Genomic DNA, 25,383 nt, shown 5'->3' on the forward strand with positions numbered 1-25,383 from the left:
TGTTTGAGTCACTAATAGCACTTTGAACACAGAGCCCCCCGCTTGGGGGCCATAGATTTGCATTTGTTGAATGACTGATAACTTAGGGGCGGAGCTACCTTCTTTTCTGTAACTGTGTCAACTATTCTTCACAATGCCCATGCTGCTGTCTCTGGTTATAGTTAGTTCTCCGAATTAGCCCAGAGCTTGACATCAGTAATAAGATGTAGGTTGTAGAAATGACTAGGTCAGAGTCGTGAATGTTGAAAAAGTGGAGATACCGATTTGGCTATTGCATGAGAAACACTGCCCTCCTATTTTATATTTAGTTCTCACTTACTGGATCAACCTTTTATTTGGACTTAGTATTTGCCAGATGGAATTAGGGATCCAAAAATAATGATCCTTGTTTTCTGGAAGCTCAGTCTCACATCAACTGATACATGTATACCTCACCTCGTGTGTGTGTGTGTGTGTGTGTGTGTGTGTGTGTGTGTGTGTGCGCGCGCGCATGCCCACACGCGCACTTTAATGCAGGTACTATAAGAAGAGTATTGTAGGAGCACAGAAGGAGGTACAACTGACCAGCTGACTGCCTGGTGGGGGCAGGGAGGTCTTATGAAGAGGGTCATTTTGGGGTTAGGAACGGGAATTTTGCAAGTAGAACAGATGGATTGGTTATCATCTCTGGAGAAAGAGAACACAGCAGAGAGAGAGAGAGAGGGGATGAAATATTTTGGGAATGATAGGCATTTTGTTAGGGTTGGAAGAGGATGGGGCAAGGGATGAGCCTGGGAAAATAGGTTGGGGCCAGATTATGAAGCGTATGTAGTAATAAGGACAATTTTAGAAAGCTTTGATTAGGGTGTGGCATGATCAGAGCTTTATAAAAATAATTCTGGTGACAAAATTCATGGAGGAATGCAGTGACTAATGCATTCTGCATTCTTCTGCCTTCCAGCTTTCTCCTGTGGTTCGGGAGAGTATCTAGAAATGAAGAACCAGGTATGCAGTAAGTGTGGCGAAGGTACCTATTCCTTGGGCAGTGGCATCAAATTTGATGAATGGGACGAATTGCCAGCTGGATTTTCCAACATTGCGACGTTCATGGACACTGTGGTCGGCCCTTCTGACAGCAGGCCAGATGGCTGTAACAAGTAAGAATCCAAAGGAGTCTCTGGATCTTGGCTCAGTACTTAAGCGTGTAGTTGCTTTTTTCCAGAAAGAAGGTGGGGGTAATCTTGGTACTGATTGGGATTATAGATCAGCAAATTGCAAAGAGTCATTTTTTTTTTTTTTTTGATGGTCATACAGATAATGTAGCTCAGTTTTCATGAGGTAAAATAATTGCTCTTAGGACATAATAAATACTGTGTGCAAAAATGCAGTAAAGCTATTAATAGAAAAACAAATCAGTTTTCTAATAATATATCTATAACATTCAAGACAGTGGTATTTCTACAAACCTTTCTCTAATTTTTAATGGGTAGTTTTAGCTTAATTTTTCTTCTCCTCTGAAAGGAAGAATGTGTAATCTTCAATTAGATATCATTAACAGGATTATTCTATATAAATTTATATGTATATATATCGTTTATATATGTTGTATATGTGTACATACATGTATATATGTACAACATATATATGTCATATATGTGCATATATGTTGTAGATATATCGTTGTATATATACAAATACACATATATGTATATATACATGTATACATATATATGCTTAAGTGTGTGTATATATTTTTAAAAATATAATTTTTTTAAACAAAATCGCTCTTTAGAAGAGGGGACTAGTAGGATTTTATGGTACCTCAGATCTTTGTGTGGATAGGAGATATTGACAGAGCTTCTTCTTCTACTTAGAATATGTAGTTTATTCATTAAAGAAATTTAATGATAAGTACAACTTTTTCAATGTACTGTCTCATCTAATTTTCTTAATGTGAGTTTCAGTCTGACATTGCTATGATCATCTCCCTCCTTACCTCCCTTCCTTTTTCCATTCATCCAGTCTAGTTTTAATTCTTTTTAATTGGTTGGGTCATAGAGTTTTCCAAAATGGTTGTATCACTGTAGACTCCAGTGGTACATTTGAATTCGAGTCACGCTCCAACATTTGTTTTGTCAAGTCTTGTTTTATTTTAACAATTCCTGTGTGTGTGTGTGTGTGTGTGTGTGTGTGAGAAATGATACCTCCTTGTGGTTTTAATCTGCATTTCCCATGAATACTTTGCATATATTCATTGTCCATGTGTTTAATTTTTTTTTGTGTGTGAGATATCAACATGTTTTACCCATTTTCTATTTTTGGGGCTCATTTTATTATTGAGCTATATGAGTTCTTTGTGTATTCTGGACATGAGTTCTTGTTATGTATATATTTCTATAATACTTAATATTTGCATGCATGCATATGCAAATACATATACATACAGGCATGTGTAATATTTTCTTTGGGGCATTTGCCTTTTCAAGAGTTTAAAATTTGAAAAAGTACAATTTATCAAATTTTTTTCTGTTACGGTTAATGTTTTTTTTATACCTTCACATATCTTTGCTAATCTTGATTGCAAAGGCTACAAATTACAATAGGCATTCTGAGAGTGTTATTAGAGTTATTATTGTACTTTTACATAATATGTAAAACTTACAACAGTAGTTATAGTTATACCCTCATCTGTGTGTTATTGTCATATATTTAGAAACATATTATAAAGCCTATAATAAAATGAAATGTATGTTAAATAATCAGTTGTTTTTAAAAGAACTTAAGAGGGGCGCCTGGGTAGCTCAGTCATTAAGCGTCTGCCTTTAGCTCAGGTCATGATCCCAGGGTCCTGGGATCGAGCCCCGCATCGGGCTCCCTGCTCGGCGGGAAGCCTGCTTCTCCCTCTCCCACTCCCCCTGCTTGTGTTCCCTCTCTAGCTGTCTCTCTGTCAAAGAAATAAATAAAATCTTAAAAAAATAATAAAACAAAAGAACTTAAGAGATGAAAAAATATGACTTTATATGTTTGTCTACATAGTCACCATTATTGGCGCTCCTTCTTTCTTTATATAGATCTGAATGTTTAGGATTATTTTTTTCAACCAGTGAAATTTTCTTTATCCTTTCTTACAATGCAAGTCTGCTGCTCACAAATTCTTTCAGCTTTTGTTTACTTAAAAATACCTTTACTTTTGCTCCATTTTGAAGAATATTTTCTTGGACATCAGACTCTGGACTTTACTTTTCTCTTTCTGTGCTTTAAAGATGTTCCACTACCTTCTGAACTCTCCCTTATTTGTGATGAAAAGTTAGCTGTTATTTTTTGTGATTAATTCCCTTCTATGTAATGTGTCTATTTCTCTGCCTACTTATAAAATGTCCTCCTTATTTTTGCTATTCAACAAGTTGGACTGTGATATGCCTGGCATTGGTTTTCATGTATTTACCTCAAGTTTAGTGGGCTTCTTGGATTTGTAGGTTGATACTGTCACCAAACTTAGGAATTATTTTAGCCATTATTTCACCAATAATGTTTTTTCTGCCTTTTTCTCTCCCTCTTTCCCTTCTTTTACTCCAATTGCACGCACGTTAGACCATTTGATACTGTCTAAAAGTCACTGAAGCTCTTTTTTTTCCAATTTTTTTCTCTCGTATTTCAGATTACATAAATTTTATTGCTCTATTACCAACTTTTAAAAATTTCAGTCTCAAACTTGCTCTTAAGCCCATCTGGTGAATTTTAAATTTCACATGTTGTGATTTTTCAGTTCTAGAATTTCCATCTCGTTTATTTTATGGCTCTCATTTTTTTTTATTATGTTATGTTAATCACTATACATTACATCATTAGTTTTTGATGTAGTGTTCCATGATTCATTATTTGCATATAACACCCAGTGCTCCATGCAGAACGTGCCCTCTTTAATACCCATCACCAGGCTAACCCATCCCCCCACCCCCCTCCCCTCTAGAACCCTCAGTTTGTTTTTCAGAGTCCATCGTCTCTCATGGTTCATCTCCCCCTCCAATTTCCCCCCCTTCATTCTTCCCCTCCTGCTATCTTCTTCTTCTTCTTCTTTTTTTTTAACATATAATGTATTATTTGCTTCAGAGGTACAGATCTGTGATTCAACAGTCTTGCACACTTCACAGGGCTCACCATAGCACATACCCTCCCCAATGTCTATCACCCAGCCACCCCATCCCTCCCACCCCCCCCCCTCCAGCAACCCTTAGTTTGTTTCCTGAGATTAAGAATTCCTCATATCAGTGAGGTCATATGATACATGTCTTTCTCTGACTGACTTATTTCGCTCAGCATTAATACCCTCCAGTTCCATCCACGTCGTTGCAAATGGCAAGATTTCATTCCTTTTGATGGCTGCATAATATTCCATTGTATATATATACCACCTCTTCTTTATCCATTCATCTGTCGATGGACATCTTGGCTCTTTCCACAGTTTGGCTATTGTGGACATTGCTGCTATAAACATCAGGGTGCACGTACCCCTTCGGTTCCCTACATTTGTATCTTTGGGGTAAATACCCAGTAGTGCAATTGCTGGATTGTATAGTAGCTCTATTTTCAACTTTTTGAAGAACCTCCATACTGTTTTCCAGAGTGGCTGCACCAGCTTGCATTCCCACCAATAGTGTAGGAGGTTTCCCCTTTCTCCGCATCCCCGCCAACATCTGTCATTTCCTGACTTCTTAATTTTAGCCATTCTGACTGGTGTGAGGTGATATCTCATTAAGGTTTTGATTTGGATTTCCCTGATGCCAAGCGATGTTGAGCACTTTTTCATGTGTCTGTTGGCCGCTTGGATGTCTTCTTTGGAAGGATCATTTGTTCTTTGGGTGTTGAGTTTAAGAAGTTCTTTATAGATTTTGGATACTAGCCCTTTATCTGATATGTCATTTGCAAATATCTTCTCCCATTCTGTCGTTTGTCTTTTGGTTTTGTTGACTGTTTCTTTTGCTGTGCAAACTCTTTTTATCTTGATGAGGTCCCAATAGTTCATTTTTGCCCTTGCTTCCCTTGCCTCTGGCGATGTTTCTAGGAAGAAGTTGTGGTGGCTGAGGTCGAAGAGGTTGCTGCCCGTGTTCTCCTTTAGGATTTTGATGGACTCCTGTCTCACATTTAGGTCTTTAAACCACTTTGAGTCTATTTTTGTGTGTGGTGTAAGGAAATGGTCCAGTTTCATTCTTCTGCATGTGGCTGGCTGTCCAGTTTTCCCAACACCATTTGTTGAAGAGACTGTCTTTTTTCCATTGGACATCTTTCCTACTTTGTCAAAGATTAGTTGACCATATAGTTGAGGGTCCATTTCTGGGCTCTCTATTCTGTTCCATTGATCTATGTGTCTGCTTTTGTGCCAGTACCATACTGTCTTGATGATGACAGCTTTGTAATAGAGCCTGAAGTCTGGAATTGTGATGCCGCCAGCTTTGCTTTTCTTTTTCAACATTCCTCTGGCTATTCGAGGTCTTTTCTGGTTCCATACAAATTTTAGGATTATTTGTTCCATTTCTTTGAAAAAAGTTGGTGGTATTTTTTTTTTTTTTAAAGATTTTATTTATTTATTTGACAGAGAGAGACATAGCGAGAGCAGGAACACAAGCAGGGGGAGTGGGAGAGGGAGAAGCAGGCTTCCCGGAGAGCGGGGAGCCCGATGCGGGACTCGATCCCAGGACCCTGGGATCATGACCTGAGCTGAAGGCAGATGCCCAACGACTGAGCCACCCAGGCACCCCAAAGTTGATGGTATTTTCATGGGGATTGCATTGAATATGTAGATTGCTCTAGGTAGCATTGACATCTTCACAATATTTGTTCTTCCAATCCATGAGCATGGAACGTTTCTCCATTTCTTTGTGTCTTCCTCAATTTCTTTCATGAGTATTCTATAGTTTTCTGAATACAGATTCTTTGCCTCTTTGGTTAGATTTATTCCTAGGTATCTTATGGTTTTGGGTGCAGTTGTAAATGGGATCAACTCCTTAATTTCTCTTTCTTCGGTCTTGTTGTTGGTGTATAGGAATGCCACTGACTTCTGTGCATTGATTTTATATCCTGCCACTTGACTGAATTCCTGTATGAGTTCTAGCAGTTTTGGGGTGGAGTCTTTTGGGTTTTCCACATAAAGTATAATATCATCTGCAAACAGTGAGAGTTTGACTTCTTCTTTGCCGATTTGGATGCCTTTTATTTCTTTTTGTTGTCTGATTGCTGTGGCTAGGACTTCTAGTACTATGTTGAATAGCAGTGGTGATAGTGGACATCCCTGCCGTGTTCCTGACCTTGGGGGGAAGCTCTCAGTTTTTCCCCATTGAGAATGATATTTGCTGTGGGTTTTTCATAGATGGCTTTTATGATATTGAGGTATGTACCCTCTATGCCTATACTCTGAAGAGTTTTGATCAAGAAAGGATGCTGTACTTTGTCCAATGCTTTTTCTGCATCTATTGAGAGGATCATATGGTTCTTGTTCTTTCTTTTATTAATGTATTGTATCACATTGATTGATTTGTGGATGTTGAACCAACCTTGCAGCCCAGGGATAAATCCCACTTGGTTGTGGTGAATAATCCTTTTAATGTACTGTTGGATCCTATTGGCTAGTATTTTGGTGAGAATTTTTGCATCCATGTTCATCAAGGATATTGGTCTGTAATTCTCCTTTTTGGTGGGGTCTTTGTCTGGTTTTGGGATCAAGGTAATGGTGGCCTCATAAAATGAGTTTGGAAGTTTTCCTTCCATTTCTATTTTTTGGAACAGTTTCAGAAGAATAGGTATTAATTCTTCTTGAAATGTTTGGTAGAATTCCCCTGGGAAGCCATCTGGCCCTGGGCTTTTGTTTGTTGGGAGATTATTGATGACTGCTTCAATTTCCTTAGTGGTTATAGGTCTGTTCAGGTTTTCTATTTCTTCCTGGTTCAGTTTTGGTAGTTTTTATGTCTCTAGGAATGCATCCATTTCTTCCAGATTGTCTAATGTGCTGGCATATAGTTGCTCATAATATGTTCTTATAATTGTTTGTATTTCTTTGGTGTTGGTTTTGATATCCTCTTTCATTCATGATTTTGTTGATTTGGGTCATTTCTCTTTTCTTTTTGATAAGTCTGGCCAGGGGTTTATTAATCTTGTTAATTCTTTCAAAGAACCAGCTCCTAGTTTCATTGATCTGTTCTACTGTTCTTTTGGTTTCTATTTCATTGATTTCTGCTCCGATCTTTATTATTTCTCTTCTCCTGCTCGGTTTAGGCTTTATTTGCTGTTCTTTCTCCAGCTCCTTTAGGTGTAGGGTTAGGTTGTGTATTTGAGACCTTTCTTGTTTCTTGAGAAAGGTTTGTATTGTTATATACTTTCCTCTTATGACCGCCTTTGCTGCATCCCAAAGATTTTGAACAGTTGTGTTTTTATTTTCATTGTTTTCCTGAATTTTTAAAATTCTTCTTTAATTGCCTGGTTGACCCATTCATTCTTTAGTAGGATGCTCTTTAGCCTCCATATATTTGAGTTCTTTCCGACTTTCCTCTTATGATTGAGTTCTAGTTTCAAAGCATTGTGGTCTGAAAATATGCAGGGAATGATCCCAATCTTTTGGTACCAGTTGAGACCTGATTTGTGACCCAGGATGTGATATATTCTGGAGAATGTTCCAGGTGCACTAGAGAAGAATGTGTATTCTGTTGCTTTGGGATGGAATGTTCTGAATATATCTGTGAAGTCCATTTGGTCCAGGGTGTCATTTAAAGTCTTTATTTCCTTGTTGATCTTTTGCTTAGATGATGTGTTCATTTCAGTGAGGGGGTGTTAAAGTCCCCCATTATTATTGTATTATTGTTGATATGTTTCTTTGCTTTTGTTATTAATTGGCTTATGTAATTGGCTGCTCCCATGTTAGGGGCATAGATATTTACAATTGTTAGATCTTCTTGTTGGATAGACCCTTTATGTATGATACAGTGTCCTTCCTCATCTCTTATTACAGTCTTTGGTTTAAAATCTAATTTGTCTGATATAAGGATTCCTACCCCAGCTTTCTTTTGGTGTCCATTAGCATGGTAAATGGTTTTCCGTCCCTTCACTTTCAACCTGGGGGTGTGTTTGGGTCTAAAATGAGTCTCTTGCAGACAGCATATCGATGGGTCTTGTTTTTTTATCCAATCTGATAGTCTGTGTCTTTTGATTGGGGCATTTAGCCCATTTACATTCAGGGTAACTATTGAAAGATGAATTTAGTGCCATTATATTGCCTGTAAGGGGACTGTTACTGTATATTGTCTGTGTTCCTTTCTGGTCTATGTTGCTTTTAGGCTCTCTCTTTGCTTAGAGGACCCCTTTCAATATTTCTTGTAGGGCTGGTTCGTGTTTGCAAATTCCTTTAGTTTTTGTTTGTCCTGGAAGCTTTTTATCTCTCCTTCAATTTTCAATGACAGCCTAGTTGGATATAGTATTCTTGGCTGCATATTTTTCTCATTTAGTGCTCCGAATATATCATGCCAGTCCTTTCTGGCCTGCCAGGTCTCTGTGGATAGGTCTGCTGCCAGTCTAATGTTTCTACCATTGTAGGTTACATATCTCTTCTCCCAAGCTGCTTTCAGGATTTTCTCTTTGTCTCTGAGACTCGTAAGTTTTACTATTAGATGTCGGGGTGTTGACCTATTTTTATTGATTTTGAGAGGTGTGCTCTGTGCCTCCTGGGTTTTGATGCCTGTTTCCTTCCCCAAATTAGGGAAGTCCTCTGCTATAATTTGCTCCAGTATACCTTCTGCTCCTTATTTTATGGCTCTTATTTCCCTTGAAATGCTTGAGATTCTCCATCCCTTCACTCACTGTATTCATCTTTTATTTATAATTGACTGTATTTGTAAGAACTGTCTTAAATACTTGTCTGTTTTTTTACTGTCTTTTTTCTCAATTAAGGGTCATATTTTCCCACTTATTTGCATGTGTAGTAAATTTTTATTGTATCTTGGGCATTGTGAATGTTAAGATGTAGGGAACATGGATTATTTTTTTTCTTCATTTTAGGGGTGCTGAATTTTGTTCTGGCAGGCAGTTTATGTGCTCAAAGAGCACCTTGATCTCATCAGGCCTGCTTTTATTATTTTTTAGGGTGGCTCTGTATTGGTTTCACTCTTAGCTCTAGGTTACGACCTTTATTTTAGTGCAGGAGTTGGCAAACTGTGACCTGTGGGCCCTTTGTTTTTGTAAACCAAGTTATATTGGAAGACAGCTGCGCTCAGTTATTTATGCATTATCTATGGCTGCTTTTCAATTATAATGGCAGAGTTAAGTATTGCAGGAAAGACCAGATGGTCCACAAATCCAAAAATATTTATTCTTTGACCCTTTATGAAAAAATTTGCTGATACCTGCTCCAGGGTAAGGCCCTATTCCCAAGGTGGCAATTCTGGGGTATCAGATGAATGCTCAATGTGGTTATCAAGTTTTCTCCTCTCAGGCTGACCGGAAGTTCCTGTGACTCCCACTAAAGTGATCTCTCTGATTATGTCACAGCTTTGTGGTGGCTGTTCTCTGCCATGTCTGCCTGTATACTCTAGCCTGAAGCCCAGGACCAACAGAGGAACTCCATATGGACTTCTGGACCCCTGTTTTCTCTGACTCTCAGGCCTATAAATTTCAGCAGCTTCAGCTGCCCTAAATACTCATCTCTGCTCCTCAGCTCAGTGAGACCACCCTGCTCTGCTTGGGTGCTACAGTCTGGAAAGTGTCCTGAGGAGTGATGCCAAAGTCAGTTTGGGCTTTGCCTCATGCATTTTCCTGCTCTCAAGAATCTCTGTCTTACATTGCCTATTGTCATTGCCTGAATATGGCTCATGTATTTTCCTTAGTTTAACAATTTGTTAAAGAGAAAGGGCAAATCCAATACCAGTTAGTGAGTCATGTTGGGATGTGGAAGTCTCAGTCTTCAGATTCCTTTTAGAAAAAAGAAAAGAATTTGCCAAAATCTCACTCTTACCATCCATATAAACAGAGAAGGCTGTTAAGTTGTGCTTTCATACAGTTTGTTAGAAATTTTTTTTTGGCCAAAGGGTCAACATGTGACTCATTATTGGTTTAGCTCAGAATTATGGCTAGATTTGCAACTTAAATTTTGTTCACCAGTATATTTTCTTAATTTTTCATTTTGTTTGTTTGATAAAAATTCCAACCACACTCCTACCCCTCCTATATACTCTGAAACTGTGATTTATATTTTATTTAGGTGTACTTTAAATGAGTTTTTACTAGGACTTTTCCTTCATTCATTTCAAGTAACTCCTCATCTCCCTGCCAGGTATATATGTGTATAAATAAAACTTCATGTGTTGCTTGAGAGAATAACTCTACCTCAGACTGTTGCAATTAGTAGTGATCTATTTAGTGACCAAATTTTTCTTGAAAAATAGCAGTTTCCTAGCAAATGGATCACATAACCTTACCAAACTTTAAGGAAGCCCTTTGCCATAAGAAATGAACATTTTCCCAGTAATGTGTTGGCCTTTGAGTTCCAGAAATGCTTTAGACTTCTCTGCTGTGCTTTGCTGATGGAACTACTTTTGAAACTAAGTTATATAACTTGTGAACAGAAGAGGTTTCCGAATGCTAATGTAAAAATTCCTCTTGGTTTTGTTTCCACAGCTCTTCTTGGGTCCCTCGTGGAAATTACATAGAGTCCAATCGTGATGACTGCACGGTATCTTTGATCTATGCTGTGCACCTCAAGAAGTCAGGTTATGTCTTCTTTGAGTACCAGTATGTCGACAACAACATCTTCTTTGAGTTCTTTGTAAGGCCTTTTATGTTCTAAAATTTACTTTTTGAGGGAAATTCATGTAAAATTTCTTGTAATCGGTTGTTGCTATTCCGTGGTATGCCTCCTCAGTTTTTCCTGTCAACTGAACATTTTGATATTAAAAGAAAACTTTATTTTTTCTTTAATATTTTATTTTCTGCTTAATATTGTTTATCTACCTCTGAGCTCTCACCTTGTTGAATAACATTGGACTGGTTTTATTATTGGTTATGATATTAGATGACCATTTGATTTAGACTTTTTGTGTGAAAAATACTTTCACCCAACATTCATTTTAATTTTCTATATAGCTACAGATGCTATTTTAGTCAAAATATGTTTTCACCAATTTTAGTTTTTGTTTTTTTCTTTTTGCAGTTTCAAGTAGTTGACTGATTTAAGTATAAGCATGGGCAATATTTGAAAAATAGAAGTGGCTATGTTTTTTTGATTCTGTCAATTTTGTATAATCTAAAGGAATCAGTGGATGGGATAGTTGATGTCTTTGGTAAGAGATGAAATAGCATTATGGAATGTAGGGTAAAATATTAGTTTTACAGAATAGGCTGGGGTGGGGGGAGGGGGGATGGAGTAACTGGGTGATGGGCATTAAGGAGGACGCATGATGTGATGAGCACTGGGTGTTACATGCAACTGATGAATCACTGAACTCTACCTCTGAAACTCATAATATATTATATGTTAATTAATTGAATTTAAATTGAAAGGAATAGACTATTGCTACTAAAATTAAATATTTAATATAGGGGCACCTGGCTGGTTCAGTCGGAAGAGCACGTGACTCTTGATCTCAGGATTGTGAGTTTGAGCCCCACGCTGGGTGTAGAGATTGCTTAAATAAATAGATAAGTAAACTTTAAAAAGTTAATATAAACTGTATCTAATCTAGCAAATATTTGTTGTGGCAGTCTCTCAAATGCTTGAGAAAATATTTTCAGATTGACTTCTTAAAAAATGTGTGTTGTACAGGTAATTGGGGAAAATTATCTTGTATAATGTTTCTGTGGTCCAGATTTCAGGAGCCCAGGTACTAATAATTCTAAAACAAATTTATTTTGCTCCTGATAATGGAAATTTGTAAGTTGGAAGTTTGATAGGAAGAGACACTTGCCATGAAAGTATGAGCCCTGGACTTGAAGTCAAGAGATTCTGGCTTAAGTCCCAACTGCAGTGGCTGGTTGTGTGTTTTGGGCAATTAAGTTAACTTTCCGGCCCTCAGCATTCTCTTTTGCAAAGTGGATTGTATGACCAGACCTTTAAGGATCCTCCTTGTCCTAATATCCTTTGAGGAGTTTAAAATGTTAAGTAATAGTCAAACGGATTTCCTTTTTAAGCTACATTTTGTTTGTAAAACACTTCTTAGAGTAAATGATTCCCTATTCCATGGGACATTTTTGCAATATTACTAAAACTAGAGTAAAGCAAGGTAATTATAAAACTGTTTAAGAATAAGCATTTAGTTTTGTATTGCTGAATAAGTCCTTTCAGAGTTGTCAGTAAAGGTACTCCTAAAACATGAAGTTTCATGACTTCCTTTGAATGGTGCCTTTGTTCTGGTTACATATTGAAAAGAGGTGGCGAGTTCCTTCTTTTATTGATGTTTCAGCTTTATAGGTTGTAATTTATTGACTCAGAGGGTCAACACTTCAGTCATCAGGCTTATGGTTAATGGAAAGGAAATGTCTGAAGACTGAAAGATACAGTTGTACCTTCGGCCATCACATAATTTAAAGCAGTCAAGTATTTAATTTTAGAACTGTGGGAATTTGATTCAGCTCCTCCACTCTTCTTTTTAAGTGATGAAGCTGAAACCTAGGGAGAATAAGTGATTGGACCAAGGTCATACCTTTACTATTTACTTTTAGAATGAAGAACAGAAATCAGATCCCAGAATGCCATTAGAATATCCCCAAAACACATGATGTTTGATTTCAGCTGGGAAAAAAAAAAAAACAAACTTTCAGCTTATCCACACATTGACCATCAAAGGTATATTTAGGGTCCATATCTGCTTAAAAATGGCTTAACACTTGCATTAGAATGGTTATTATGCTTATAGTATAAATATGTATAAGTATGATACTTAAATTCAGTTTAAACAATCTCAGTGGCTGATATTCTCTGGTATTTTTGGATGTTAAAAGTATCTGTTTTCTAGCTAAGCTTTTAGGAAATATCTATTACAGCGAACATTTTAATGTTGTTGGTAAACTGGTCAGGAGGATGAATGAAGTGGCCAAGATGTAGAGAAGAGAGAAATAGCCATTTTGGCCAAAGCAGAGGTGACAAGTTCTTATTTCAGCCCTACTCTATTGCTGACTCATGGGCAGTACTGCAAAATGGCCTGCTTTTTGATGTCTGTGTATTCTTCACAGGCCTGGAAAAGTCGTGTGCAAACCCTTAGGCATTTTGTAAGAATTGTCCGGAGAGCACAAAGTGTTTGGTACTAAAGATAGTAGCTGCAGTCGTTTGAACTGGTGTGGTGTGTGATTAACATTCCCCCCAACTCAGAATTTAGGGCTTTGGCTTTAACTGTAGCTACTTGTCTGTGTGTTTGGAAGGAGTCCTGGGGAATTGAAAACCAAGCAGATGTCATTTATTTATTAATTTAAAACATTACTTCCCTGAGTCTTGTAAAAATGTACTTTATTTTTATTGGGCCCGGATGGTGAATGAAAGATTTTAAAACTTTTGGTAAGTTTTTCGCAATGACTTTTTCTCCCTTCTGTGAATTTTCAGAGTTAACTACTCTCATCCTCTCTCCCTCCCTCCTCTCTGCTTCCTCACCCTTTTGTTGCAATAATGTGGATGCTTTACTTAGAATCACTCGTATACAGTTGTCACTTAGGCTCTAGAGGTCTTGGTATGTTTGCTTGCTGAGAATTACTCATGGTCATTGTTTAGTAGGAATTGAAAGAAGCTCTTGCAGCCTGTCCTATGCTGAGTAATGAATTTAATTAAAGCCATTATTCAAGAAGCTTTACTGGGGCCCTTGTGTTTAATCCACAGATTCAAAACGATCAGTGCCAGGAGATGGACACCACCGCAGACAAGTGGGTAAAACTCACAGACAATGGAGAATGGGGCTCTCATTCTGTAAGTCTCTGTTTGTTTCTCTTCTATCCCATCAGCCCCCATTCTGCTCCTTCCTTTTCCCAACCTTATAAAAAAAAAGTTTATGAACAAAAAAGAAAAATGATTCATTAATTTAGACAGTTTCTAGTTAGGGAAGAAATTGTCCCAAAGTTTCATGCACACGGGTAGTTTTTCCTACCTTTCTCTTTCTCCTTAGGCTTCTTTCCCTCCTCTTTCCCATCATACTCCAACTTTCCTCCTTTTCAAAAGGGCATTGACAAGAAAATAAGGCTGTTCAAAACTAGCGCACAGAACCTCGGGGTATGTAAGTTTACATATGTGCCTGTCACATGGGAGAGAATCCGTGGCTCCTGGTACTGGGAGGGTCCTTTGACCCAACTTTCTCTGCAGTCTTCCCAACAAGTGACTTTCCAGCTTGTCTTGGTGGGGGCCGTACTGACTCCACTGTTGGACAGCTCTGCCTATCACAAAAGTCATCCATGGTTGGAGCCTAAACCTGCTTCCTATCTATCTGTCACCTGTTGCTCAAAGGTCTACAGTCTCTGGTCACATCGGGTAACGCAACTGCCTAGTCTCCACAGGACAACTCCAAATGCCTGAAAGCAGTTATCAGGCAACACAGTCTGTGAATCTGTTATTATTTGAGGCACTGTCCCTTTGGAATGAGGCATGGATTTCAAATCTAACTCTGGCTTACAGTAGTTGTGTTTCTCTAGGCAGTTGGCTTAATCTCTTTGATTTTGTTTTTGGCTTCATCTCTCTGAATCTGATTTTTCATGTAAGAAATGGGAGCGATCTTGCAGGATTAAATGAGAGGATATATGGGAACCACCTAGTGTGGTGCCTGCAGTGTAGACTGAGCTCTATGTCAGTAAGCGACCATCCACCCCCACCTTTGAGTTGTAACAGGTGCCCCATCCTTGAGTGATTAATACAATGTACCCTTTTGGACTGTTTTTTTTTTTTTTTTCCATCTGTATGCCTGGAAGTGATATGAGAACCACTTAAGATCCATTCACCTAAGCATTCATTAAGCTGGGCTTTGAAGGTACAGTAACCCTTGGCAACAAATACACTTTCTTCACTTAACACAGGGGAAAGTACTTAGTGCACTACTTTTCTGACTCTCTGGCAGGGTGAAGTACTTGGATATGTTTTAATTTCATACAGCTTGAATTTGGCCAGCCAGAGACTGCATAGAAGAATAAGAGTGGCAAATGAGAAAGCAAGGAACCCTTAAATTATTTCGTTGGCTTTGACGGAAACAACATGAGATTTATGGGAAACGTAGTTTGATACGTAAATAGAACCATGTGCTGGTGGCAAAGGAAGCAAATATTAGATGTAATATCATTTACATTCTGCAGTCATTTAAATCATATTATTTTATAACAGTCCTATTTTTCTCTGCTTGCTGTTGTACTATTGTTTATTAAACAACTTTAGAAGGAAGCAAACTCGTTCTGTTGACTTTTTGTTTTCAGAGCCCAGAGATCTACATATGAATAGTGGCAGTCAACAAATATGTAATTGGGTTGAGTGCCTTTCACTTTCTGGAATGAATTCCTTTTAAATACAAACCAAGACTTCACGCACATGGTTTAAAAATCATTTTATCTTTTTGTTCAGGCTTAAAGAATTTTCTTTTCCTTCTTTATTGCTATAGTTTTTGGATTGGCAAACTATTTTTTTTTTTTTTATAAAATATAACTACAGCAGAGCTTAGATATGAACTAACAGTAGACTTAAATTTGTAGGTTCCTAATTAATGGTGTTTCATGATAATGCCTTGAGACGTGTATAAGGGATTAGCTTTGAGGTATGGTTGAAGTAGCGTGGTTTATCTGACCGAGTGCCTTGTGTTCCTCTTTACAGGTGATGTTGAAATCAGGCACCAACATATTGTACTGGAGAACCACTGGCATCCTTATGGGTTCTAAGGCGGTCAAGCCAGTTTTGGTAAAAAATATCACAATTGAAGGTATTTCACAGCAATTTTTTCGGTAGTCACATATCAGAATTGAGAGTTAGTTAAAACATTGATTAAGTTGTTGGTTTCGATGGCTCAAGGATTTATGGGGCTGGAGTTAATACGTTAGGCATCATACATGTCTAGAGATCCTGGTTTTATTTTTGGCAAGTTGACTGGAATTTTTTTCTTTTTTGTACCCTTAAACTAAATTAATTTAATCTGTGTGAAAAAATAAGCATGATAACAATTTTCGGTGTCTCTACATAAAATAAAAGGATCTTATTAATAAGAAACTATTCTTCATTCAAGAAATGTCTATTGTACCGGACATCGAGCCCACCCGGGTCACTGTTAAATCCGTAGAAATAGAAATAAAATAAACTTCTCTGCCTGACTGTCTCCTAAACCTCTTTTGCCTCTCTGAACCAGCTGGGCATTTTCTGGCCCAGGAGAGCAGCCAATAAACCCTGGCATGCTTCGTTCTCAATTAGGGCTAGTTTTAATTAAATCAGTGATTCTCCTTTATTAATGGCTTTATCTTTTACTACCTTCTGTACTGGGTCCTGTGACACCATCTCATTAGTCATAGGGACATCTCCTGGCAAAGGCTGGAATTACAAGCCAGAAGAAAAGGCCATTCCTACCAGGGTCTGTTAGGTCTGAGTGAGTGGGTTTGTTTTTTGACAACTCAGTTTATAATTTAGTATACCTCTGTCACATCTCAATCTCTTGTTTAAGTGTTTGCTCTCCTTAGGATGTTTAATTCAGTATCTATCCCAGTTTTTTGTATACAGTAAATACTTCCTTGGTGTTGAATGAATGGGATAAAGGATCCCCGCTGACTACTCCTATTTCTCTCACTTCTGAGAGAAGCAGCAAGAAGGTGCTGATGTGCTTGTTGCTGGTGGGTCCTCCCTCCCATGCTCTGTTTTTCATTACCACACAGGGGTGGCATATACATCAGAATGCTTCCCGTGCAAGCCAGGAACATTCAGCAACAAACCAGGTTCGTTTACCTGCCAAGTCTGTCCCAGAAACACCTACTCTGAGAAAGGAGCCAAAGAATGCATAAAGTGTGAAGAGCACTCCCAGTTTTCAGGTAGGACTAGGCTTTGCCAGTTTATGCTCTTTGTTCTTCTCTCTCTAAATTTATGTGTGTTCTGGCTTATAGCCATAAGCCAGAAGTCACACATCAAATGTGGTGGGAAGAGTGTGCCAGAAACCAAGTGCTGAAGGGAATCAGTATTGAATGGATAAAATACTACTTCTTCTTACCCCTTTGTGCATGACTTTTCCATTTGTCACTTTTTCTGTTCCACACCCCACAGGGATATATTTCTCCCTGTGCTTTGGATATATTTATACTAATCTAAAAAAAAATCATATTGTAATTTCACATGATTCAATGGCATAGAGGTGTACTCAGAAAATTTTCATTTGTTGCAAATTTACAATGTTCACTGATAACGGAAGAAATCTAATGTCTTATTGGAAAAAATGAAATGTTTCCTGTGTATCATGGAAACATTTATTGCTCTAGGGTAAATAGAAATGTAGGCCTTTATTTTCCTTATGCCTAGCTAGTTCTTCCTAAATTCGTCTGCTAAGGTTATTTTAAAATTTTAGTTGTCTGGGTTTTTTTGTTTGTTTTGATTTTTTGCCTTTTTCGAGAGTCACAACATAAATGACTCATTTCTGAAATGCGTTTTTATGTTGCAGAGGAAGGATCCAGTGAGTGTATGGAGCGACCTCCCTGTACCACAAAAGACTATTTCCAGATCCATACTCCATGTGATGAAGAAGGCAAGGTATAGGCTGTCTTCAGTCGACTGCATCCCGAATCTAAGCCTCTTCCCAATTTGAGCAGACTCTAATTTGTTCCTGAGAGACTTAAATGAGTTGATTTGTAGCACATGTTTGTAAGTAGGACAGAGGAAATTTAAGAATGTAGATTCTCAATCTGGCTGTTCTGGCTTCAATTTTACACTATTACTTATTAGTGCTGTGGGCCAGTTATTTGCTCTAAGTCTGTTTTTTCATCTGTAAAATGGGGCTAATATCACTTCTTACTTCACAAGGCTGCTATGAGAATGCAGGACATGTTCAGGTTGTGGTTCCTGGCGTAATGCTCTGCCACACAGGGAGTCCTCCATAGGTGACTGCTATTTTTTTTTAATTTTTTTATTGTCATGTTAATCACCATACATTACATCATTAGCTTTAGATGTAGTGTTCCATGATTCATTGTTTGTGCATAACACCCACTGCTCCATGCAGAATGTGCCCTCTTTAATACCCATCACCAGACTAACCCATCCTCCCACCCCCCTCCCCTCTAGAACCCCCAGTTTGTTTTTCAGAGTCCATCGTCTCTCATGGTTCGAGGTGACTGCTATTTTTAACAGTTAAATTTTTTTTTCAAAAGTAATAGGATCAGGAGGAGCACAGCCTTAAAATGTGTACTGTGACTCACAAGATGGAAATATCCTGTAACCTCTCTTTAATTATTTGGTTCCTCAGTCGGTTTGATCAATAAGAGCCATGCAGGGACACCTGGGTGGCTCAGTCGTTAAGCGTCTGCCTTCCGCTCAGCCATAGGTAAATTCAGTTATGGCAGATGACTGTGTAATTGTGTTTAGAAAATGCAGAGTAATTACCATATGCTGGCACTTCGCCAGAGGAAAAATGCACACATGAACCCCGCAGTTGATGTGGCATTTTCTGTATTACAGTTAGCCTGTAACTAGCGTTTGTCAGTAGGACAAACTGAGATTAAAGTGGCTGCCGGGGTGCCTGGGGGGCTTAGTCTGTTAAGCATCGGACTCTTGGTTTCGGCTCAGGTCATGATCTCATGGTTGTGGGATTGAGCCCCGAGCGTCCGGCCCTGCGCTCAGTGCAGTCTGCTTCAGGTTCTTTTCCCCCTCTCTCCCAGCCCCTCTCTGCTCATGTTCTTTCTGTCTCTTTCTTTCAAACGAATAAATAAAATCTTAAAAAAAAAAGGGGGGGCGCTGCAATGCAGCATTCTCTCCTTGTGTTTACATCTTTGAAATCATGGCATTTAATTTCTTGACCTAGTTTGGAGAATATACATATATGTCAGTATTGCTTTTCTTTTCTTATTTTTGTATCCTTACCTTCTAATCTGTACTTTCTATGTTTGTGTGATTATTAATCTTATCTTTAGTCCTTAAATTTTTTTTAGGAATTGACTTTTGAGTACTTAAGACCAAGGCCATTCTCATATTTGCAGGAGAGCCATTACTTACTCAGGATAATTCAGGGGAAGGCCAGTTTAAATTAGTGGGAAATTTTAATAATTAGAAGTATATGTATTATTTTTAATAAGAACAGTAACTCAAACAGCCCTTATATTAGAAGGAGTTATGAAATGAGATCTTGATGGTCCTATAATAATGACTAAGAAATGGTTATTTCCATTTGGAAAATACATGCAGAGAGCCACTAAGGTGAGTTAAAGTAATTTGAAATAATGATTTTTACCTAAACTTTTTTTAGTTAAACTTGTCTTATTAATAAGTAAGGCAAATTGAATTTGTTTTGTTCTATGCAGTAATCACTAGGTCAGCATTACTGAAGCTTAAATGAATGAGATCTAATATACAAATGGTTCTTGTCTTTGCTGTGGTGAAAATATTCAAAAGTCCTATTTTTATTATGTCAATAAGTAGTGTGTTACGTCAATGAGTAGTGTGATAACATTTAGTTGACCTGGGCCTGAAGGAGGTGAAACCATACGTTAAATGTAGAATGTACGGAATACACACACATGCACCCACACACACATCTGTGCACATGCATGCACACACACCTGTGCTCATGCAAGCACCCACAGGCATGTTGTGTTCACACGTACACCAAAACTACTTTTTTCTGTTGAGTCTGGGTGAACTCTGAACACGTTCTCAGTATAGAACAGATCGTACTTGGCTCCATCAACTCAGTGATTCTTTAAAAAGCGACTTAAGACTTATTTCAAGAGAAATGTGTCTAGCTTCAGAAGTAAACAAAAACAATAGAAGCTTAATTAACCGATATAGTAGAGAAATGTAGATTACAGATGTGAATTTTAATTTTTTTTCTATTTTTGTTTGTTTCAACCTTTTCATGTGTTCCGGTTTCCTCTTTTAAAAAGATATTTTATTCTTGCTTGGCACAGCCTGGGGATTTGCTGGTGGCTTGGTGATGTTTTCAGGTCGTTCACTGACTATGGCCCCTTCTGTCCTGTCATACTCTCTTTGATCTTATTTTCCCCTTGCTTGGAGAGCATCCTCGAGGGAAGCAGCTATTGAGGTAGACAGACTTTGAACATAATCACTTATATGACACAGGACTGTTATAGGTTTCTGTGTTCATTTTGAAGCTGAGTTATTTGATTGCTTCTCTCCTATAGGGAACATTTTTCAGAAGTATTTTGATTAGTAACTGAAACCATTCTAATCCTGATTGAGAGACTCTCATTAACATCATGAAAAATGTGGAATTTCTACTCTCTCATTCATTTATTCAGTGAATCTTTCCTGAGCACTGGTCATATTACCGAATGCTGGGTGCTGAGGGCAGAAACAAGGAGAGGCAGAAGAAGAAGGTAACTGTCTACACGGAGTGTAGACAGTGGTTGCCAAATTTTTGTGTGCAGTAGATTCACCTGGAGGTTCCTGTCCCCGATTTTCTCTTTCAGTAGATCTGGGGTGGGACCTGAGAATTTATATTGCTCAGAAGTTCCCAGGTTAATTCTGATTCTACTGGTCTAGGATCTCAGCAATTTGAGAACGACTGGTCTGGATTTCAGAGGAAGAGATGGTCTGTCAAAAGAAAAAAAATATTTCCAGCTGTGATTAGTGCTATAGCAGAGAAGTCTGAATTTTATGGGGATCTGACCCAGCCTGGAAAGGCTTCAGAACTGTATGAAACCTTGGCCAAGGCATGGAAGAAGAGCATTTCTGGAAGAGGAGCAGGATGGTGAAGATCTGATGTGGGAGGGAGCAGGATATATCTGAAGAACTAATGGGGTGTGTGACTGGAATGTGGGGGTGTGGGAAGGGGGTTGCATTAGCTGCATCTAAGGACATAGACTCATGCTAGAATAGGGAGGTTTTGTAGTAGTGAGTCAACTTGAAATTTTTGTGTATTTTTTCAAAATGTTCAGAGCCCACTTTTTACATATGTTGAGATACACTCATATGGCTACATACACATGCACAGATTCAGTGCTTAACATCTGAGCTCAAAAAATCTCGACCTTGGGGAGCCTGGGTGGCTCCATCAGCTAAGCATCTGCCTTCAGCTCAGAACATGATCCCAGGGTCCTAGGATCGAGCCCCGCATCGGGCTCCTTGCTCAGCGGGGAGTCTGCTTCTCCCTCTGCCTGCCACTCCCCCTGCTTGTGCTCTCTCTCTCTCTGTCAAATAAATAAATAAAATCTTAAAAAATTCTTGACCTTGTTAATGGTCAAGTAGTCACTGAGAGAAGGCATCTTTTAATGTTAGCACCATATGTGATAGAGCTTCTCATGATCTCCGTATGGCTAAGATAGAGAATTGTGGACTAAATGATATGGTTAAGAGGATATATGGCTAATTCAGGAACTGTATGTAAAATGTTTGACTTAATAAATGGATATATCAACTAGGAGTGTAGTTGATATTAACTAGTACTGTAGTTGGTATCATGTATTTGCTATAGGAATATAAATTTCAACATAATTATACATATCCTAGGTCATACCAAGAAGACTATGAGTACATGTGAATTATTTTCAACATTTGATTTAAAAATCCTCAACTTGCATGAGGATATTGGGAATAAGTATGTTAAATTGTAGAGCAATAAAGCTGGGGAGAATGACAGAAGTAAAATTTAGAGAGATCCCAGTGTGCTAGCACATTGAGCTCAAATTAGCAAAGTCAACATTTATTTGTGTCAAAGTCTCAGATATAGAAGTATTTAGAAAAGAGAAAACATTAACTTGCCAAAACTTGCCAAAAATATTTTGAGGAGAATCCAAGCTTTAGAACCTGGCTTACCAAATAAAAAATGCAACAGACATTTAAAGAGGAAAAAAAACCTCCTAAGAATACAAAGGATACTTAATTTTCAATTAAGTGGGTTCATGGCTGAAAAACAAGTCACTCACTTGTTTATTATATCCACAAAGGTTGTCTCAGATCTGCTTACAGACGTTAGGAGATAAGGTGGTTTTGTTAGGGAGTCAGCCACATACAGACAAGGCTTAAGCTTTTATTTATATTGAGTACTAGAACTCCATAGAACTAGTAACTTTTTGTTTGTTTGTTTTTGTCTTTTATCTCAGGGTAAAAAGTAGTTCCTTCCCCTGCCCTGACTGTGGAATGTGAATACACCTTTCTTTTTAATGGTTGCAAAGCAAGGTGTCAGTTTTGCTCCCACACTTGGGGATAATGAAAAATTCTGTTAATGAAATTAAAAAATCCTTTCCAGATTTGGGGTAGGTGGAAGCAGGGCAAGTCTCTTGACTCATGACTGGGAGGTCACCACAGAGCAGTTTTATTAGGACATTTTTTTTCTCCTGTTCTTCTCACTGATATTCTTGGTTCATTTTTATTTCCTTCAGAGGCAAGCTCTTTCCTGTGGTACCAGATGCCCACTGGCATCTCCACCCAAGCCACTATCATCCTCACAGCTCTTGATCATAGAGGCGCTGACCAGAGTTTCAGAAAAGACTCTTATTGGCCCTTGTTGAAGCATGAGCCCACCTCAGACTAACCATTCTTCCAATGGAATGGGATACTCTGGTACAACAGCTTCATTCACTGGCTGAGCCCTGAGGCTGGGCGGCCAGACTGTATAACTCCCTGTTCCTTTCAGTGTCACACAAATCAGTTCCTAAAGAGAAAAAGATGGTGTTGGTTACCATAATAAAAAGAGAGTGATTCTGTGCTGGTTCATAGAACTCATCTACTCTTAAACAACATGAATAGATCTGCCAAGGTTGTCTTGATATACTGGGAATTCCCACAGAATTTTTTGCACACCTCTTCTGATATTTTTGGAGCGGTCATAGAAGGTTTGCTAGTGTTTTGGTATCAGATCACTATTGCAAATACAGTTCTTGTAAAGATGACCACTTCCTGGAGAGGAAGAGCAAGATGGTGGAAGAGTAGAAGACCTAAATTTCGTCTGGTCCCAGAAATTCAGCTAGATAGTTATCAAACCATTCAGAACACCTACAAATTCAACAGGAGATCGAAGAAAAGAATAGCAGCAATTCTATGAACAGAAAAGTGACCACTTTCTGGAAGATAGGATGTGCGGGGGAGTGAATCTGATGAGATATACAGGAAGATAGACCATGGGGGGAGGGAGCCTCTGTCAGCCAGCTACTGGCAAGTGATAGAGCAGCAGAGCACAAAATCGGAACTTTTAGAAGTCTGCCTGGCTCAGGGACATTGCTCCAGTGGCTAAGTGGGGGGTGGAACCTTTGCTGGGACAGTGTGGTCTCAGTACCATCGGAATCACAGAAAGACTGGGGGTGCCTGAGTGCGGCGGAGCTCCCAGGTATCGGAGCAGGGAAGCCGGCTGCAAAGACGGAGCCGAGGAGTGGGCTTTCCGCTCGGGGTTGCCATAAACCATGATCCCCGGCACAGTCGGGCCACTGTTCTTCGAGCAGGGAACCAGCAAGTGGCAGATCCAGGGAGACTCCCCTTCCTCCAAGAGCAAACCCAAGCAGATTACTTAGCCTGGCCCCTGGCTAGGGTGGTTCATTTCCGCCTCAGGCAAACACATTTGAGAATCTCTGCAACAGGCCCCTCCCCCAGAAGATCAACAAGAACACCCAGCCAAGACCAAGTTTACCAAACAATGAGAACTGCAAAACCCCAGTGCTAAGGGAATACAGCACTAAGGGAATACAGAATTCATTGCTTTTTCCCCATGATTCTTTAGTCTTTCAAAGTTAATTTTTAAAATTTTCTTTATTTTTTTCTATTTCTATTTTTTTAGTTGAATTTTTCTTCTTTCCTTTTTCAACCAACATCTTATCAATTCCCTTTTTAAAATCTTTTTTGAACTTTGATTTTTACAGTCATATTCTATCCCTTCATTGTATTTAACCTTATTTTTTGTATATATATAAATTTTTCCTTCTTTAAAATTTTGGGATACAGTTTCTTCTAACAGACCAAAACATACCCTAAATCTAGTGTATGACTTTGTCCTAGTCTCCCCCGATCACATCTTTTTTTTAAAATTTTTTCATTCTTTTCCAACCAACTTCTTACCTTATCAATTCCTTTTTAAAATCTTTTTAAATTTTCATCTTTTTTTTTAAAGATTTTATTTATTTATTTGACAGAGAGAGACACAGCGAGAGAGGGAACACAAGAAGGGGAAGTGAGAGAGGGAGAAGCAGGCTACCTGCTGAGCAGGGAGCCCAATGTGGGGCTCGATCCCAGGACCCTGGGATCATGACCTGAGCCGAAGGCAGATACTTAATGACTGAGCCACACAGGCGCTCCTTAATTTTCATCTTTACAGTCATATTCCATCCCTCCATTGTATTTACCCTTATTTTTGTATATATATATGTTTTTCTTTCTTTAAAATTTTGAGAGGCAATTTCTTCTAACAGACCAAAATACACCCAAAATCTAGTGTGTGGCTCTGTTCTATTCACCAGCCTGATCATACTCCTTTCCACCCCCGCCTTTCTTTTCTCTCCAGTTTTGGGTCTCTTCTGATTTGTTTAGTGTATATTTTTCTGGGGTCCTTGTTACCCTTTTAGCATTTTGTTCTCTCATTCATCTATTCTCCTCTGGACAAAATGACAAGATGGAAAAACTCACCTCAAAAAAAAGAATAAGAGGCAGTACTGACTGCCAGGGACCTAATCAATATGGACATTAGTAAGATGTTGGAACTAGAGTTCAGAATGACAATTATAAAGATACTAGCTGGGCTTGAAAAAACCATAGAAGATACTAGAGAAAAAAGAACTAAAATCTAACCAAGTTGAAATCAAAAAGGCTATTAATGAGGTGCAATAAAAAATGGAGGCTCTAACTACTAGGATAAATGAGGCAGAAGAGAGAATTAGTGATCTAGAAGACCAAATGATGGAGAACAAAGAAGCTGAGAAAAAGAGAGATAAACAACTACTGGATCATGAGGGCAGAATTTGAGAGATAAATGATACCATAAGACAAAACAATATTAGAATAATTGGGATCCCAGAAGAAGAAGAAAGAGAGAGTGGGGCAGAAGGTATATTGGAGCAAATTACAGCAGAGAACTTCCCTAATTTGGGGAAGGAAACAGGCATCAAAATCCAGGAGGTACAGAGAACCCCCCTCAAAATCAATAAAAATAGATCAACACCCCGACATCTAAAGTAAAACTCACAAGTCTCAGAGACAAAGAAAAAATCCTGAAAGCAGCTTGGGAGAAGACATATGTAACCTACAATGGTAGAAACATTAGATTGGCAGCAGACCTATCTACAGAGACCTGGCAG

The 25,383-nt window shown here is 38.5% G+C and overlaps 1 protein-coding gene across 2 annotated transcripts in view; it reads left to right on the forward strand.

Moving 5' to 3' along the window:
• KIAA1324L (KIAA1324 like) overlaps positions 1-25,383 on the forward strand; it is a 179,754-nt gene that overhangs the window by 99,453 nt on the left and 54,918 nt on the right. For both annotated transcript variants that reach the window (XM_032402265.1, XM_032402264.1), the window contains exons 3-8: positions 941-1,136; positions 10,633-10,780; positions 13,817-13,903; positions 15,779-15,884; positions 16,822-16,974; positions 17,595-17,683. In XM_032402265.1, coding sequence (XP_032258156.1) covers positions 973-1,136; positions 10,633-10,780; positions 13,817-13,903; positions 15,779-15,884; positions 16,822-16,974; positions 17,595-17,683 — 747 coding nt within the window. In that variant the 5' untranslated portion in view covers positions 941-972. The remainder of the gene's footprint in view (positions 1-940; positions 1,137-10,632; positions 10,781-13,816; positions 13,904-15,778; positions 15,885-16,821; positions 16,975-17,594; positions 17,684-25,383) is intronic.

The sequence above is a fragment of the Phoca vitulina genome, unplaced genomic scaffold (assembly GCF_004348235.1).
Source record: "Phoca vitulina isolate PV1807 unplaced genomic scaffold, GSC_HSeal_1.0 scaffold4, whole genome shotgun sequence".
NCBI lineage: Eukaryota > Metazoa > Chordata > Mammalia > Carnivora > Phocidae > Phoca > Phoca vitulina.